The 15,301-nt window shown below is 41.7% G+C and overlaps 1 protein-coding gene across 14 annotated transcripts in view; it reads right to left on the minus strand.

Annotated features, from left to right (window-relative positions):
* Positions 1-15,301, minus strand: part of MRTFB (myocardin related transcription factor B) — a 205,945-nt gene that overhangs the window by 28,372 nt on the left and 162,272 nt on the right. For all 14 annotated transcript variants that reach the window (XM_033235709.1, XM_033235697.1, XM_033235703.1 and 11 more), the window contains one exon: positions 5,584-5,721. In XM_033235709.1, the coding sequence (XP_033091600.1) occupies positions 5,584-5,721 (138 nt within the window). The remainder of the gene's footprint in view (positions 1-5,583; positions 5,722-15,301) is intronic.

A 15,301-nucleotide genomic window follows, 5' to 3' on the forward strand; every position in this document is an offset into this window, starting at 1 on the left:
CCTAGTGAAAAACAAGCTGCATGCTAAATATCCAATGGGAAAAGATTAAGTATACTTCACCAAAACCATGTAACAGCTAAAAATTCTGTGGAGAATATGTAAAAATGAAAAAATGCTTCCAATGAGAAGAAAACAGAATATAAACTATCTCTAAGGAATATAACACAAAAACTAAAATACTGAGTGATATGGACATGAATTTAAACATTTTTCAAAAATATTACATTTTTCCTTTGAAACTGGGATGTGAGACCATGTATCTCTCATCTTAAGATTAGGAATCAGATGATGTTTTCCTGAGTTCTTGTTGTGTTCTCAGTTTTTAAGTTATCAGATCACTTTATATTTTTCAGTATTCAGATTCTAAGATAGCTTCATCTGAAAAAAACCCACCCAAACAAACAAAAAATACAGGAATGTATTCCTAAGCTTCTTTAGGGAACATATCCAACTTAATACAAAGACTTTGAGAAGTACTCAATTAAATGGAGCTATTGATATGATCACATCATATTCATATCCAAAGAATTAGGACACTGCAATCAAAGAAGAATAAAAACTCACTGCATTCTGCAGGTTAGGAATAGTCTCATTTCTAATGTTAGGCTATTCTAACATTCATAGAATATGACTATTAACATTCTTTTTTATATCCTTCCTTTAGATATGTTTTAATATAATTGGGATGATACCATATATGCTTATTAGAAACGTGCCTTTCTCTCTCTTCACTTGATATGTCATGAATTCTTAAATCCCTTTATAAAAGAATGATTCTGCAACAAGATTTTTATGGCCATTTTTACATAACAGTTTATGGACATAGCCAGCGGGGTGCTGGAGCCAGCTCTTACTCATGAGAACCAAATGTGTGCTTCTTCTCCCAACTTGCCATTCAGCAATATCACACGGGTAGCCTGAAACTGGCCACTGTGGGAATATTTACACCATGGGAATTGGCAAAGGTTATAATCTGCCTTCTGAGCCCAGTCAGTTATTAAACATTTACTGCAATACTACTGGACATAATATAATCCAATTAACTAGGAGCCTGTTTTTAAATGCTGGTAAATAAGAATTTATAAAAAGTAATTATGTACTGGAAATGATTGGTTCTTGTTAATCTCATCTCATGCTTTCAGACTTGAGCATCAGGACCTGGCCTCCTTCTAGTTCTTTACTGACTCCTATGACACATTTGACACTCCCACTGCTCTTTTACTTTCTTTAACATTACTTCAGTCACTGTTCTTGATGATTTTAATATCCACACCTACAATCCTTCTAACGTTCGGGTCTCTTAGTTCCTTGACTTCATTGCTTCCAGATATCTCATATCCTCTCTCAGCCAGCCACTGTGTGATGACAGCCTAGATCTCGTAATTATTTGAGCCTCCCTTGCTTCCCAGTATCCCAATCTCTGATACAATCTCTCATACCCACCATGTGTTTTGTCAATTCACTCCATCCAGGAAGCCAACTCCAACAATTGTTTCTCACTTCCCTCCCTACCCAGCTACATCCAATGGTCCCCTCAGTTGCACAGTCCCCTCTTTGTCATACACACCTGGCAAAACCCTTATCTAATTAATTCTGTCTCCTTCTGTTTCTCGACAGTGGCTCTACTGATGTTTTGAGCTAGGTAATTGTGTTGTGGGAACCCATCCTGTACATTGTTGGATGTTCAACGGCATCCTTGGCTACCACCCATTAGATGCCCCTAGCAACCTCCACCCATCCACTTCGTCCCCCGCATTGTGACAACCAGAAATGTTTCCAGAAATTGCCAAATGTCTGTGGTGGGAGGCAAACGTACCCCTGCTGAGCACCAGTGGTCCACTTCATGCCTGTACTCATATAACTGAAAGTGGCTACAGGAAAAACATAAAATCATGCTGACAAGTCTCACTTTAAACTCATGACCACCAACTTCAAGGGTTCATCAGTGCTACCTGGCCATCCTGTTACATTTTTCTGGTCCTTTAATTTTCCTGCTCTTCTAGAATACCGCCTATCTTTTCTTCTCTCTCTAAACCTTTAGTCTTTCACCCCCATCCTTACTGTCAACTGATGACCTCGCTGCCTAAACATGGAGAACAACATGTAAGTGATCAGCACAGAGCTGACTGCCTGCCTGCACCGAGACTCTGCACTTTCCTTCCTGCTGGTGTTGCTGTCTCAGGCTGGCCCTTCCCTCCTCAACTGGATTCTGTGTTCCCTTGCCCACACCTGGCTGTGGTTCCCCACTCTTCTCCTGGATCACTCCACTGGATCACAAACAGCCTTCCTTGACCCTACAGTACAATAAAACTACAGACCCATTTCTGTGAGCTCTCAAGAAAAGCTTTCTGTAACACCATCTCCAGCTCTGCCTTTCAGGCTCTCTTGTGCCCACTTCAACTAAGCTTTTGGAAACTGTTCTTGTCAAGGTCGCTGTGCTTCAGTGTTAAACCAAGGCCAGTTCCCAGCACTCATTTTAACTGGGGCACAGCAGCCTTTGATACATTTAGTCTCTCCCTTCTTGAAACATCATGTCTGACTACCTTGCCTCACTCCCCTTGCTGGCTGTTTTTGCCGAGTCTCCTTTGCTGGTTCTCCTCTCGAAAATGGAGGTTCCCAAGGACTCACTTCTTACACAGCTTTTTCACCTGTACTTAGACCGTAGGTGATTTTACTGGGTTCCATGGCTTTAAACACCATTTATACACTGATGACCCACATTTCTATTCCCAGCCTAGACCTCTCTCCTAACATCTGCACTCATTTATCCAGCTGCCTCTAGGACATGACGAGAGGTGCCTGCACAGCATCTCACACTCCAGGTGTACTCCTTTCCATTACAGGATGTGGCAATTGCAAGTTGCTAGTCGCTTAGACATATAACAGTAGATGGTTCACAACTTCTCTTCACACCACACATCCAACTTGTCTACAAATCCGGCCAGCTTAGCCTTCAAATACAACCAAAATCCAACCACTTCTGTTATCTCGCCAGCTGCCACTGTCTCCTGCTGTGCATTTTACCTGTCTCTGCTTCTACCTTTGTGCTCTACTGTTTCTAACACATCAGCTCAAAAATCTTCCAGCACCTTCTTCCCTTAGTGGTAATACAAAGCCTAACTTCTTACAAGGCTCTACAGACGCTGTTCTCTGGCCACACCCTGTCTGCTTCCGCCATTGCTGTTGGAGTCAGCAATGGTGGAGGCAGCTCATACTGGCTGCCTTGGTCAAACTTTCTTCCCATAGGTATCTTCATGGCTCACACCCTCACTTCCTTTAGATCTTCTTTCAGATCTCCAAATGTCATCTGCATATCCTCAGACCACTTCAATTAAAAGACACGTCTCTCCTTGTCTCCCCAGCACCCCCATCCTCACATTATTCATCACCACCTGGCATATTCTATGTTAGGGATCGTTTGTTCCTTGCTTTATTCCTAGTACCCAGAACAGTGCCTGGCACACAGAAGGTGCTTGAAAAAGTATCTCTTGAACAAATGAATGGTGAATGTGCATGCTAACTGGAAATCACTTTAATTATCAGGCACTTAAGGTATATACCTCGATGTCAGAAAACACTTTCCCCCACTTATTCTTTCAATCTCACAATATTAATCAATTCACTATTTACCTGCTTTTTTCATTATCAATAATTCATCTTATTTGTTTTTGAGGCAGGGTCTCACTCTGTCACTAAGGCTAGAGTACAGGGGCATGATCTTGGCTCACTGCAGCCTTAACCTCGTGGGCTCAAGTGATCCTCCCACCTCAGCCTCCGAGTAGCTGGGAGCATAGGTGTGCGCCACCATGCCCAACTAATTTTTTTGTACACTTTATAGAGATGGGGTTTTGCCATGTGGTCCAGGCTGGTCTCAAACTCCTGACCTCAAGCGATCTGCCTGCCCTGGCCTCCCAAAGTGCAGGGATTACAGGCATGAGCCACTGCACTGGCTATACATTTTATTTTTAGTCTTTTAAAACTGATCATAAGAATGAACGGGGTCTAGGATAATTTACACTCAAAATGGGGTTCGAGTATAACTGTTGTGGAGTGATAAAATAATTGACCCAGCCACAGTCCGGAAGGCACCTGTAGAGGAGGGGCACAGAAACATAGTAACTAGTGTTCCTCAGACGGAATCTGGTATTACCTATCAGCCCCCATAAGCGAAGGATGGAAAACAGCTTTCCTCATAGAAACACTGAAAGAATTCTGGTCTGTTTCCTAATGTTTTCCTGTCCCCTCCTCTCTTGGCATAGTCCTAGAATTCTCTAACCAATCCCTGAATTTCACATTCTTAAACAATGCTTCTTGCTCTAGAACCAAAGCCTTCCTTAAAGACATCAGTGAAGAGCAGACATTCAGAGAACGGGAGAGGCAGAGAACTCATTTTGAGGATTGGCAGGGAAGAAGGGCTGTGCATGCAGACCCTCTCTGTGCCGTCGGGGTTGCATGCATGAGGATGTTGGGAGAGGAGGTAAAAACTGATTTCATTGGCAGAGTTGCCACTTGTGACCCTCTGGAATTTCTGACTCCAATGCTAAGCAACAGAAGATGGGGAAATACACTGATGTGTGTTCTGAAGCCACCAATACTCAGCCATGCTGACAAGAGCCTTCTCTCCAGGAAGTTCAAGGACAAGGACAGTCGTGGGGACAGACGGCCATGAGGATATGCATTGTGTTCATCTGAAAGATGCTCCCTTGCCTCAGGAGAGTGCTGCAACAGGTAGGGGAGGCAGGAGAGAGCTAGACTTGGATTCAGGAGGTTGGGACCCTTCCTGGCTTTGTCATTTCTTCTTTGGGCCTCAGTCTCCCCATCTGAAAGGTGGTGAGAAGTTAGCTAACTATAATATCCTTTTTTAGTTTTAAAAGTTTGAGATGTATATTCTGCTACACTATTCCTCACTTTATTCTCTTTACCCACCTTATCTACAAGTTCTAAGCACAATTCTAAAAAGTTTAAATCTGTTTTTCTCTTGTTTTATCTTAGTGGCCTGGGTAGCAGAACTGGGGCTTTCTGCATAGCCCTAGAAGTTTTTTTTTTTTTTTTTTTTTTTTTTAAAGAGACAGGGTCTTGCTCTGTCACCCAAGCTGGGGTGCAATGGTGTGATCATAGCTCACTGCAGCCTCAAACTCCAGGGCTCAAGTGATCCTCTTGCCTCAGCCTCCTGAGTAGCTGAGACTATAGGCAAGCACCACCACCTCTGGCTTTTACATTTTTTGTAGAGATAGTGTCTTGCTATGTTGTTTGCTATGTTGCCCAGACTGTTCTCAAACTCCTGGCCTTAAGTGATCCACCCGCCTCAGCCTTCCAAAGCAATGGGATTACAGAGGTAAGCCACTCCATCTGGCCCCTAGTGTTTTAAATAGACCAAAATTTGTGCCATTTTTCTATGACTATAGCACAATTTCAAACATGAAGACCCCAGTCTAGCAAGTCTTTGCATGGCTTGGTTTTTGAGACTTTGGCCTAAAAGGCAGGCTGAGCAACTTGGATAAATGCCTTTGTCTTCCATTCAGAAGGCAATAGACAGAGTCACAAATGAAGCCACCAAACCCAGGGTGTATCCAAAGTACCCACCTTCACCAGCGCTGGGCCAGACTTTGCTGAGGACACAGTGTTTGTGGGGAGGACAGGAGCTGCAGGCCGGGGGGGAGGCTGATCTGCAGTTGGAGGAGCTTTCAAGAATTCAGGAACTGTTGGGGACACTGAAGCAAACTGATGGAAAAGGCAAAAAGGAACAAGTCTGTGAAATTAATGATCATAAAAACAGAAAAATTAGAATTACAAGGGAATGACCTAGTTTTTAAGTCCACTAGAAAAGCAGCAAAGGAAAAATATATCATTTAGTCTTTGCTCCAAGAGCAGTGAAGAATTAAAGCCAAGTAAGGTTAGATTGACGATATTGGAGTCTTTTCTCAAAAAGATGGTCAGAACCACTCTTTACTGGCAGGGAAAGAAAAGTCCAAGACACTTGTATATATGATCAAAACAATACATGGTAGTCTTTTTTTTTGAGACGGAGGCAACCTCTGCCTCCCGGGTTCAAGCAATTCTCCAGTTTCAGCCTCCCAAGTATCTGAGACTACAGGCATGCACCATCACACTCGGCTAGTTTTTGTATTTTTAGTAGAGATGGGGGTTTCACCAAGTTGGCTAGGCTGGTCTCGAACTCCTGACCTCCAGTGATCCACCTGCCTCAACCTCCCAAAATGCTGGGATTACATGCATGAGCCACTGTGCCCGGCCAATACATGGTATTCATAAAGTCCCTTTGCTATATAGGTCATGCTGACCCTGGCTGATCTAAACATGACCTTCAGGCTTCCCTGCAGAGCCTGGTGAATCCCCGTATCACACTCTACCCACCCTCCGGCAGCATCCTTCCCGAGTGCCCATGCCCCCCCATGTGTCCGTAAATGTGCTTACACCCTCAGTTCCTCTCTCCAAATCTGACTAGAACTCTCATTAACCATATTCCCCCATTTCTTGCAACAGAAGATTTGAAGAATATATTTTGGGAAAGTTGACCTGTTTTACTGACAATATTCTCTCTCTATACTTAAAACAAGAAGTTACTTTGTCACCCAGGCCAAAATCAATAATTACTGAATCTCAGTTTGGGGTCACATATTAACAAAGGAAGCTACAGAAGTCTTTACTAGGTTTTATCAATTCTCACTAGCAATCTATTTTACATAGATTTTAAGTATTCATTTATTGTAAAGAACAATTACTACTCTAATAAACTAGTCAAAATTTGCATATTGATTACTACTTGGGACTTACTTATACCAGCTTTATCTTAAGGAAAAATGTCCTCCTTGATCACTTCCACTTCCCTGAACAACTCTTGAATTCATTACACCAACAATCAAAATCTTGTTAAAGTATTTGCATTTTAAAATAGCAAACTGTATTTTTCCTTCCTAAAATAAATGACCTGAAAACTTGGAGGGCTATTAGCAGCATGAAATATGAAGTTTGACACATACTGGTTAACTCAAACAAATATTTGTTTAATTGATGAATGGGCATTCCTTCTGGCTTTACTCACGCTAGGTCACGTTCTCAAGCCCAGCTGAGACCATGTGTGTGCGAGTGTGCAATTAATCGTGCATGCCCGTGTCAGCTCTCTTGCTCCCTGAGGCTTCAGCTGCTAATTTCAGCTTTTCAGTTATTAGTAACTGTGAGTGTTGACCTTACTTTGAAAGATGGCTGCATTCAATTTCATTTTTAAACAGAAACGAAGGGAAAGGGCTCATCTAAGAGACTGGACACTTAAGTTCCAGCAGACTTCTGCCCGCAAAGAGCCCTGAGACATCTGGATCCTCGGTGAATCTCTGACCAACCAAGACTCACACATAAAGTGGAAGATGATGTTAGCTGATCACTTCTTTACTGAATATGACTTTACGTGGTTGGTTTTCCTTTCACCTTGCATATTTTTTTGAAATGGGGATACTTATCTGTGGGTCAGTGTTCACAGAGGGGAAAACATTCCTTGGCTATTGTGTAACTGGTATGTGAAGCAGATTAAAATGTTTGAATTCTGAACTCTATATAGATTTCCTGGCATATAAATCCTACTTACCTGGCAAGCTATTATACCCGTACGGCCCCCACTGACTGAGGATAGTGTGATCAATTTGAGAGCAGTAAGTGTTAATCATATGAAAAATAATCCAGGAGCATGGATGTGGTATCAAATGTAATATTTATGTCTTGCCTAAATTTCTAGACTGTTCCTAACTGTAGCCTTGATTACTGATATGCCTATCTTATTAGCTCTTTTGGTATTTCAGCATGACTTTACTACCCAGAAAACCACAGATTCCAGCATAACACAAGAATAACCCAACTGAAATACAGGAATTGTTGACTCTACCTAATCTAAAGATAAATATATCAAAACTTCTAATTTTGCCAGCCATTTTAATGTGCTTTAGAAAGGACCAAAACACAACAAAAGCCCCTCCCTTCCCCTACCAAACCTCACTTTAGACCATATCAAGGGCTCAGGCTCCTAGTGGCTAAAGTTAGCAAAAGAATCTAAATGTGAGTAATTTTGAAGTGATGTATTCCGAAAAGGATTAAAAGAGTATCCAGGCCTGGAGCTGGGGGCCGTTATAGTAGCGAACGAATGCAGGAACAGAAAACCAAATGCCACATGTTCTCACAAGTGGGAACTAACTGATGAGAACACATGGACACATAGAGGGGAGCAACACACATTGGCCTTCTTGAGGGTAGAGGGTGGGAAGAGCGAGAGGACAAAAGAAACTACATCAAACTCCTGTGACACGCAATTTACAAATACAACAAACCTGCACGTGTACCTGTGAACCTAAAATAAAAGTTAAAGTATTCAGGCCATAAGAGATACTTAAACTTACTTTGTTCCACTGTAAATTCAGCAATATGTCAAATTCTTAAAAGAATACTTTTAAGATTTAAAATGTAAATAGGTTTAAATGGCCACCAAGACCTAAGTTCAACTTATGTTCTACAAAAATTTAATTTCAAAATGATTCTGAATTGCTTCCCCAAAGAAACAAAAAAAGCTGCAAATTTTGCTTTGTCTTATTGGATCCGACCGCTGTTTCATTACAGGTTACAGGTCTCACAAGGGCCAGATCTTTAGTTTTCATCAGAAACCCATATAAGACAATGCAGAAAGATGGTTTTTAATGGATATTTATGCATTAAAAAAAAAACTAAAAAGGCACTGTTGATCATAAAGACTGACTTTTCTCCTACTAGAAACGGCTACAGGAAAGCTTTGCCACAATACAAAAAAACAGAAGTCAAGGCAAACCTCTCAGCTGATTAAAGCTCTATCCTGTTTCAGATGTCTGCACTGTTCCTGCTGCAAAACGCAGTGCATAGGCCAGGGGCCAGTCATTGCTTCCGGACTGTTCCTTTTTATTAGAATTTCTTTATGTGGTCTTGAGGGACAGAAACTAGATATTTAAAAACAAAGCTTTTCTGTATTACAGATTTTAAGTCAATAATAAATGTTTTTAATTTAGGATGCAGAAGAGTTCTTAACTAAGATGGAATATGCAAATAAGAAAGTCAAAATGCAATTACTCTTTAAATATTGTTTTCATATTCTAATCCCCAAATAAAATGAAAAATGAATGAGTTGAATAAAACAAAAATCACACATTGCATGTTTAATAGATGAATATTTTATGTAAAACTCTAGCTTTGTTAAAATGTATCACCTAGCACTGACCATTTGTTCCTGTAATATATGTTTAAGCATTTCACTTTTAGAATAAGTAACTGAATTTTTTTTTTTTTTTTTTTGAGACAGAGTCTCGCTGTGTGGCCCAGGCTGGAGTGCAGTGGCCGGATCTCAGCTCACTGCAAGCTCTGCCTCCCGGGTTCACGCCATTCTCCTGCCTCAGCCTCCGGAGTAGCTGGGACTACAGGCGCCCGCCACCGCGCCCAGCTAATTTTTTGTATTTTTAGTAGAGACGGGGTTTCACTGTGGTCTCGATTTCCTGACCTTGTGATCTGCCCGCTTCGGCCTCCCAAAGTGCTGGGATTACAAGCGTGAGCCACCACGCCCGGCCTAATAAGGAACTGAATATTAAAAGTGAATTTCCTTGCACAGAATCTAGTGCTTCATGACCTGATTGGTAATGAGGATGTGCACGTATCCCTGCTTTAAAAGTGCATTTAAAAAATTATACTAAAATGGGCCGGGCGCGGTGGCTCAAGCCTGTAATCCCAGCACTTTGGGAGGCCGAGACGGGCGGATCACGAGGTCAGGAGATCAAGACCATCCTGGCTAACATGGTGAAACCCCGTCTCTACTAAAAAAAAAAAAAAAATACTACACTCCAACCTGGGTGACAGAGCGAGACTCTGTCTCAAAAAAAAAAAGAAAAAAGAAAAAAAATTATACTAAAATGTATATAACATAAAATTTACTATTTAACAGTTTTTAAGTATATGGCATTAATTACATTTATATTGTTCTGCAACCGACACTACCGGAACCTCCAGACTTGTTCATGTTCCCAAGCAAACTCTATACCTTAAACAATGTCCCCCTGGTTCCACATTCCCCTCACCCCCACGCAATCACCATTTTCTTTTCTGCCTCTATGATTTTTACTACTCTAGAATCTTACATAAATGGAATCATACAGTATTTGTCTTTTTATGACTGGCTTGTTTCATTGAACATAATGCTAGAGTTTCATTCATGATGGATTGCAGAATTTCCTTCCTTTTTAAAGGCTGAATACTATTCCAACGTACACGTATGGCACATTTTGTTTATCCATTCATCCGGCAGTGGACATTTGAGTTGCTTTCACATTCTGGCTATTGTGAATGTTGCTGCTATGAACAGGGATATACAAGTATCTTCTGATCTAACGATCCAACTCCTGTTTTCTATTCCTTTTCTTTTTTTTTTTTTTGAGATGAAGTCTAGCTCTGTTGCCCAGGCTGGAGTCCAGTGGCACGATCTCAGCTCACTGTAACCTCCACCTCCCGGGTTCTAAGAGATTCTCCTTTCTCAGTCTCCTGACTAGCTGGTATTACAGGCATGTACAACCACGCCCAGTTAATTTTTGTATTTTTAGTAGAGACGGGGTTTCACCATGTTGGCCAGGATGGTCTCGATCTCCTGACCTCGTGATCCACCCACCTCGGCCCCCCAAAGTGCTGGGATCACAAGCATGAGCCACTGTGCCCGGCCCTGTTTACTTTTGGGCATATACCCATAAGTGGAATTGCTAGTTCATTTGGCAATTCTATTTTAATTTTTTGAAGACTGAACACTGTCCACAGTGGCTATACCATTTCACATTCCCACCAACAGTATACAAGAGTTCCAATTTATCCACATCCGTCCAAACTTATTTTCTGTTCTTTTGATTGTAGCCAATGTGATGGGCATGAGGTGGTATCTTGTGGTTTTGATTAGTATTTCCTTAATGATTAGTGATATCTAGTATCTTATTAGATGCTTACTGGCCATTTGCATATCCTCTTAAGAAAGAAGTCTATTCAAGTCCTTTGCCCTTTTTTTTTTTTTAAAGATAGACTGCAACAAAAACCACATTCAAACCTTTGCCTCTTTTGAACCGAGTTTTTTTGTTGTTGAGTTGTGGGAGTTCTTTATGTACATTAGATATTAGTGCTGTCTTAGTCTGTTTTGGTTCGCTTTAAAAAGTATTTGGCCGGGCATGGTGGCTCACGTCTGTAGTCCCAGCACTTTGGGAGGTGGAGGCAGGCAGATCACGAGGTCAGGAGTTCGAGACCAGTCTGACCAATGTGATGAAACCCTGTCTCTACTAAAAATACAAAAATTAGCTGGGCATCGTGTTGTGCACCTGTAATCCCAGCTACTCAGGAAGCTGAGGCAGGAGAATCGCTTGAACCTGGGAGGTGGAGGTTGCAGTGAGCTGAGATTGCGCCACTGCACTCCAACCTGGGTGACACAGCGAGACGTCTCAAATAAAAAAAAAAAAAAAAAAAAAAAATGAGGCTGGGTAATTTATAAAAGAAAAGAGGTTTATTTGGCTCATGATTCTGCAGATTTTGCAGGAAGCATGGCACCAGCATGTGCATCTGGTAAGGCCTCAGGCTGCTTCCACTCATGGTGAGAGGGAAATGGGAGCCAGCGTACAGAGATTACAGAGCAAAAGATGAAGCAAGAGAGAGCAGGGAGGATCCAGGCTTTTCTTTATTTTTTCTTTTTCTTTTCTTTCTTTCAACAAGTTCTCTCTCACGGGAACTAATGCAGTGAGAATTCATTTATTTCCAAGGTAGGCTGTTAATTTATTCATGAGGGATCTGCCCCCATGACAGAAATGCATCCCATTAGGCCCTACCTCTAACAAATGGGGATCAAATTTTGACATGAGGTTTGGAGGAGACAAATATCCAAACCATAGGAAATCCTTATAAGATATATGATTTGCAAATATTTTCTCCCATTTTTTGGATTGCTTTTTTACTCTGTTGATGTCCTTTGATGCACTCAAGTTTTTTTCTTGTTTCTTTTGAGACAGAGTCTCCTTCTGTCACCCAGGCTGGAGTGCAGTGGCCGGGTCTCAGCTCACTGCAAGCTCCGCCTCCCAGGTTCACACCATTCTCCTGCCTCAGCCTCCTGAGTAGCTGGGACTACAGGCGCCCACCACCACGCCTGGCTAGTTTTTTTTTTTGTATTTGTTTTTGTAGAGACGGGGTTTCACCGTGTTAGTCAGGATGGTCTCGATCTCCTGACCTCGTGATCCGCCCATCTCGGCCTCCCAAAGTGCTGGGATTACAGGCTTGAGCCACCGCGCCCGGCTTGTTTTTCTTTTAAGAGACAGGTTCTTGCTCTGTCACCCAGGCTGGAATGCAGTGGTGCTTTCATCGCTCAATGTAACCTCGAACCTGAGCTCAAGTCATCCTCTCATCTCAGCTTCTGGAGTAGCTAGGACTATAGGTGCATGCCACCATGCCCAACTAATTTTTTTGTTTTGTTTTGTTTTTTGAGACGGAGTCTCGCTCTGTTGCCCAGGCTGGGGTGCACTGGTTGGATCTCAGCTCACTATAAGCTCTGCCTCCTGGGTTCACGCCATTCTCCTGCCTCAGCTCCCAAGTAGCTGGGACTACAGGCGCCCGCCACCTAGCCCGGCGAGTTTTTTGTATTTTTTAGTAGAGACGGGGTTTCACCGGGTTAGCCAGGATAGTCTCGATCTCCTGACCTAGTGATCTGCCCATCTCGGCCTCCCAAAGTGCTGGGATTGCAGGCTTGAGCCACCGCGCCCGGCCTAAGTTTTTTAATTTTTATTTTTTGTACAGATGAGGTCTCACACTATGTTGCCCACGTTGGTCTTCAACTCCTGGCCTCCAGGGATCCTCCTGCTCTGACCTTCCAAACAGCTGGGATTACAGGCGTGAGTCACTATGCCTGGCCAAAACGTTTTGAGGAAATGTAATTATTTTTTCTTTTGCTGCTTTGGTGTCATATCCAGGAAACCAATCCAGTGTCATGAAGCTTTCCCCTATATTTTCTAAGAGTTCCATAGTTTGTTATTAGATTTAGATCTCTGTCTATGGAGTTAATTTTTGCCTATGATGCTAGGTAAAGGTCCAACTTCATTCTTTTTTGCATGTGGATATCCAGTTTTCCCAGTACCATTTGTTGATGAGACTATCCTTTCCTCACTGAATGGTCTTGGCACCTTTGTTGAAGATCATTTGATCCCATATCTAAGGGCTTATTTCTGGGCTCACTGTTCCATTCTATTTATCTATCTTATGCCAATACCACCGTTTTAATTACTGTGTCTTTGTAGTAAGTTTTAAAATCAGGAAGCATGAGACTTCTAACTTTTTTAAAATTCAGGACTGTTTTGGTTTTTCAGCATTCCTTAAGATTTTTCTATTTCTGCAAAAATCAACATTAGGGTTTTGACAGGACTGTACTGAATCTGTAGATGGTTTGGGGTAGTATTGACATATTAAAAATATTAAGTCTTCCATGAACACAGGATGTCTGTGTTTGATACTTTGTAGTGCCTTGTTTTGATTCCCTTCTCCTCTCCTTTTGCATTGCAGGAAAATAGGCTGTTGCATGGCCAAGAGTGTCTGATGCCATCTTGAAATAAAACTACCATGATGACTGGTGGTTGGCCCCTCCACAGCAAGGTGTTCTGCAGTAAGGTCTTTAAACAATTCCTATAGCACAGATAACCCCTCATAAAGATGCTATCAAACTTCCCCAGTGGTCACATCTTGACAAGAAAGTCTGAAGGTGTGACCAGCTGCACATGTTTTATCCCAAAAGCTTGCTATATAAAGAATATCTCTGGGAGGCTGAGGTGGGTAGATTCCCAGAGCTCAGGAGTTCGAGACCAGCCTGGTCAATATAGTGAAACCCTGTCTCTACAAAATTAGCCGGGAATGAATGAATGAATGAATGAATACTTTCTCGATGGCAGGTGTGGACAGCCACCCAAGACATTGCTTCTATTTTTAAGTTCCTATAAAATATTTCTCTCTGAGAAACTGGATTTGTTAGCCTCTTTCTTTGGCCTCTGAGTTTCCTCAGCTTTTGGGGGTAGGTTTGCATATGGCTGTTCAGATTCTACAAATTTTTTGTTTGTTTCCATAGGAATTACAAATAGTATCTTAGAATTATGACATTCTATCTTACATTGATAACAACTTCAGTCACATAAAAAAATGCTACTTCTTTACAGCTTCACCCCCTCTATGTTATTGACGTCATTCACAAACTACGTTGTTATATACTGTGTGGCCATTAACATAGATTTGTAATTCTTAATGAATGTGTCTTTTAAATTCTGTAGGAAAAAAGTAGAGTTACAAACCAAAATTATAATACTGTTTTTTTATTTGCCCACGTATTACCTTTCTTTCTTTCTTTCTTTCTTTTTTTTTTTTAAGATGGAATTTTGCTCTTGTTGCCCAAGCTGGAGTGCAATGGCGCGATCTTGGCTCACCACAACCTCCGCCTCCCGGGTTCAAGCGATGCTCCTACCTCAGCCTCCCGAGTAGCTGGGATTACAGGCCCATGCCACCATGTCCGGCTAATTTTCTACTTTTAGTAGAGACGGGGTTTCTCCATGTTGGTCAGGCTGGTCTTGAACTCCCAACCTCAGGTGATCTGCTCGCTCTGTCCTCCCAAAGTGTGCTGGGATTACAGGTGTGAGCCACCATGCCTGGCCAATTTTATATTTTCCTATGGCTTTGAGTTACTATCTAGCATCCCTTCATTTCAGATTGAAGGATTCTTTTTAGCATTTCTGATAGGGCAATTCTAGTGGTAATAAACTCCCTCCGCTTTTGTTTGGGAATGTTTTAATTTCTCCTTTATTTTTGAAAACAATTTTGCTGGATATGATTTTCAGGTGACTGTTTTCTTCTTTCATCATTTTATATATTTCATCCCACTGCCTTCTGGTCTGCAAGGTTTCTAGTGAGAAATCCACTGACAGTCTTACTGACCTTGTATGTGACCGCTTTTCTCTTGCTGCTTTTAAGACTCTCTCTTATTTGACTTTAGACAGTTGATTACATTGTGTGTTGCTGTGGCTCTCTTTGACTTTATCTTCTTCGGAGTTTACTGAATTTCTTGTACAGGCATTGTGGTCAACAATGGACTGCACATATTAAGATTATAATGGACCTGCTCTACACAGGTGTAGTATTTTAAAAAACCACTTACATGGTAAATGTAGTAAAAAAAATATTTACAGTACAAAGGTACACTGTAGTAGGTGTAGTAGGCCATACCATCTAGGTTTGTGTAAGT

This window comes from Trachypithecus francoisi, unplaced genomic scaffold (assembly GCF_009764315.1).
Source record: "Trachypithecus francoisi isolate TF-2019V2 unplaced genomic scaffold, Tfra_2.0 Lachesis_group15, whole genome shotgun sequence".
Taxonomy (NCBI): domain Eukaryota; kingdom Metazoa; phylum Chordata; class Mammalia; order Primates; family Cercopithecidae; genus Trachypithecus; species Trachypithecus francoisi.